This window comes from Capsicum annuum, chromosome 6 (assembly GCF_002878395.1).
Source record: "Capsicum annuum cultivar UCD-10X-F1 chromosome 6, UCD10Xv1.1, whole genome shotgun sequence".
In the NCBI taxonomy this organism is placed as follows: domain Eukaryota; kingdom Viridiplantae; phylum Streptophyta; class Magnoliopsida; order Solanales; family Solanaceae; genus Capsicum; species Capsicum annuum.
This window is the reverse complement of record NC_061116.1, coordinates 90,788,582-90,792,887: the sequence shown is the minus strand read 5'-3', so window position 1 is coordinate 90,792,887 and position 4,306 is coordinate 90,788,582. Positions and strand designations below refer to the sequence as shown.

At 37.2% G+C, this 4,306-nt stretch overlaps 1 protein-coding gene across 1 annotated transcript; it reads right to left on the bottom strand.

Annotated features, from left to right (window-relative positions):
• Positions 1 to 3,374: 3,374 nt before the first annotated feature.
• On the bottom strand, positions 3,375 to 3,944 carry LOC107874201. Its single transcript, XM_016721052.1, has 2 exons — positions 3,743 to 3,944; positions 3,375 to 3,652 (listed from the first exon to the last, which is right to left on the bottom strand). Exons 1-2 carry the CDS (start codon positions 3,942 to 3,944, stop codon positions 3,375 to 3,377), a joined length of 480 nt encoding a protein of 159 aa, XP_016576538.1.
• Between the last annotated feature and the right edge of the window lie 362 nt (positions 3,945 to 4,306).

Here is a 4,306-nt window from a genome sequence, read left to right as displayed (position 1 = left end):
TGACAGTCCAAGTGACCGTCCATCACTAGGTTGATAGTCTATCGGGAGTCTCGTCACCCCTTATACAAAATGACTGCTTCTTTGCCATGGTTTTGACGGCCTTTGTGATGGCCCATCGGGTGACTGATGGTCCGTCAGTCTTTTCACCATAACTTGTCATCTTGTTTACTCCTTCTCCCTACAGCATAATTCCTGCACACTTAGCAACTCAACTAATTGTACAAGTAAAACAAATAATCTTAACTAAAAGCTAATACAAAACATTATGGGTTGCCTCCTACTAGCACCTAATTTAATGTCGCAGCAAGACTTAGTTTTCTTGATTACTCAGACTTCATCAAGATAAACTGTACTCAACCATTTTACTGAATCCATTAGACCAATGTATTGCTTGACTCGTATCCCATTCACTTTAAAAACACTTCCATCTTTATTCTCTAACTCAACTACTCCAAATGAGTAGACTTCAGTAATTTTGAAAGGCCCAGACCATTTTTGTTTCAGCTTATTAGGGAATAGCTTTATTCGCAAGTTAAAGAGCAATGCCCAATCACCAACCTGAAAGTCCCTCTTCTCAATTCTACGATTGTGATATTTATTTATTTTTTTCTTGCATAAATCAGCTCTTTCATATGCACCAAGATGAAACTCATCCATCTCATTCAGCTGCTCTAATCTCAAGTCTGCTACCTCCTTCCAATCTATGTTCAACCTTTTGAGCACCCACAAAGCTTTGTATTCAAGCTCAATTAGTATATTACATGCTTTGAAGAAAATAAGCTGGTATGGTGACATTTCTATGGGCATTTTGAAAGTCGTTCAGTATGCCAAAAGAGAATCAACAAAATTTTATGACCAGTCACTTCTATTTGCATTCACAGTCTTGACCAAGATTGCCTTGATTTCCTTGTTATAAACCTCCACTTTTCCACTAGTTTGTGGGTGATATAGAGTGGCCACTGTGTGTTGTTTCACACCGTACTTCAATAGGGAAGCCCTAAATACCTTGTTACAGAAGTGAAATCCTCCATCACTTATGATCGCTCGTGGTACTCCAAATCATGAGAAAATGATCTTCTTCAAGAATGCGACCACTCTTTTTCCTGCATTATCAGCTAAGGTAATAGCTTTGACCTATTTGGACACGTAGTCCACAGCAACCAAGATGTATTTATGGTCGTAGGAACTTACAAATGGACCTATGAAGTCTATGCCCCACACGTCAAATAATTCCACCTCTAACATCTTTGCCATTGGCATCTTGTGATGCTTGGAGATTAAACCTTGCCTTTCGCATTGATCACATTTCTTAACAAAGTCATAAGCATCCTTATGCAGTGATGGCCAATAATAACCACTTTTCAAAACCTTCCTAGTAGTACAATCACCTATATGGTGTCCCCCAACTAGGGAAGCGTGGCAAGCCTCCAACATATTATACATGTCAACCTCTGGTATGCACTTTCTAATGATATTGTCTACACAACATCTGAACATGTGGGGCTTATCCAAGAAATACGTAGCATCATCGAGAAACTTCTTCTTTTGATGGAATGATAGGTTATCTGGAATGATATCGCTAACAACAAAATTAGCAAAATTAGCATACCAAGGTATCAAGTCAAAAGCAGCAGCTAGAATATGCTCGTCTAGAAAAAAATCATCAATCTCTAGTTTCTCCATAGTGGATTGGTTATTCTATAATCTGGACAAGTGGTTCTCTACCTAATTTTCACAACCCTTTTGATCTTTGAATTCGAAGTCAAACTCCTGCAGCAACAACAACCATCTGATAAGTCTCGATTTTGCATCTTTTTTTACCATTAAGTATCTTAGTGTTGCATGGTTAGTGTGGACCACTACTTTGGTCCCCAACAGATAAACTCAAAACTTCTTAAATGCATACACCATATCTAAGTGTTCTTGTTCTATAACTATGTAGCTTTTTTAGCCCTATTTAATGCCTTGCTAGCATAATAGATGGGATGAAACAACTTCTTCTTCTACCCTAGAACAGCCCCAAGCACTACTCCACTTGCATCATACATTATTTCAAATGGATTAGACCAATTCAAAGCAAAATGATAGGTGCAGCAACCAATTTCTCTTTAAGACATTGTAATGCCTTCATAAAATTATCATCAGACTCAAACTTTCTCTTTTTTTCCAACAACTTGCAAAGTGGGTTTGCAATCTTAGAAAAATATTTGATGAACCTTCGGTAGAACCCACCATGGCCAAGAAAACTATGAACTCCTTTAACTGAGATAGGAGGAGGTAGATTTTCAAGAACTTTTATTTTATCTCTATCAACCTCAATCCCTATTGCTGAGATTTGGTGTCCTAACACTATGCCTTCCTTTACCATGAAATAGCACTTCTCCTAATTTAGGACTAGGTTAAATTATTCACATCGCTGCAAAGCCTCCCTCAAATTCACCAAACACAAATCAAAGGAATTACCTACCATGGAAAAGTCATCCATGAACACTTCCAAAGTGTCCTCCACCATGTCTCAAAAGATCGTCATTATATACCTTTGGAACATAGTAGGTGCAATACACAATCCGAGTGACATTCTTCTGAATAAGAGAGTTTTGTAGGGGCATGTGAAAGTTGTTTTCTCTTGGTCCTTAGGAGTAATCAATATTTGATTGTATACTAAGTAACCATCGAGGAAACAATACCAACCCTTTCCAACCAACTGATCAAGCATTTGGTCTAGGAATTTATCTTCTTATAATCCATACAGACTCGCCAACCAGTCACCGATCTAAGTGGAATTAGCTCATTCCTCTCATTTTCTACAACTGTCATGCCTCTTTTCTTAGGCATACATTACACGAGGCTCAACCATATAATATTAGAGATTTGGTACACCACCCTAGCATCAAGCCACTGTATTATCTCCTTTTTTACCACTTTTTGAATTGGTGGATTTAACCTATGCTGATGTTTAATTGTAGGAGTGCATTCTTCTTCTAACTGGATCTTACGTGTGCAAATTCCAGGTGGTATGCTTATATTGTCGATAATAGTCCAAACAATATCTTGCTTATGTTGCCTCAGTACAGAAATAAGAGCCTCAACGTGATGCTCCACCAAATCTGCTGTAATAATAATTGGCAAAGTGTTTCTTTCTCCTAGAAACACATATTATAAATGGATTGGTAGCTTCTTCAATTCCAACACCAGTGGTTTTTCAATCGAAGGCTTAGCAGGTGGTGTTAGACAATTTTTTAAGTCCAAATCTAGCTTCTTGGGAGCATAAGCAGCTAAAGTTTCCACCGTAAATCTTTCTTCAACTTACCCCTCTTGATAATCTTTATAAAACATATCAATAACTTAAATAACACTCATCTCCTTCTGTTGCTTTAAAGATTATCACACATCAAAGCTAACCTCTTCACATTAAGCCTGAATTTCAACTTATTGAACTCCAAATTGATTAGTACTCTCCAAATCGCTAAGAATAGTCTACCCAAAATTATGGGTACCTTGAAATCCACATCAAAATCCAAAATCACAAAGTCCGCTGGAAATGTAAAGCTAGCAACCTTAATAAAAACATCAGAAAGAATTCTCACCGATCTTTTCACCGACCTATCAGCCATCAGAAGTCGCATATTAGTAAGCATAGGATCTCTCAAACCTAATTATTTTAAAACCTTCAATGTCATAAGGTTAATTCTTACTCTAATATCATAAAGGGCTTTTGAAAAGTTAAACGATCCAATAGTACCCAGAATAGTAAATGATCCCGGTTCAGCTTTCTTCTGCACTAGCGATCTCGTAGCAATGGCACTACAATGATGAAGATTATCCAATGGTTCATAGCTCACTGTTTTTTTCTTTATCAGAAGGTCTTTCATGTACCTGGCATAACCTGGCATCTGCTCTAGTGCCTCAACTAAGGGCATATTTACTACCAATGGCTTCAACATGGCCGTAAATTTTCTAAACTTAGTCACATCTACCTTCTTCTTCAATATATATGGGAATAGAGGAGGTATCTTTGGTAGTCTTGTTACAGCAGCCTCTACCTCCTTACTTTTGTCTTTCTTAACATCATCAGCTTATTTCTATTTAGATGTATCTTTTATATTTTCTAGATTTTCAAACTCTATTGGATGTTCATTAATGGCTTTCTCTCCTAACTCCACTATATCATCTAGAACGTATACACTCAAGAAAGGACTAGGTAATATTTTACCACTTCTAGTGGTAATAGCCATACACAAACTGTCATTTCTCGAATTTTGTACTATGTTACTTATCAAGGTCCCACTCTTTCTTTGATTGAATA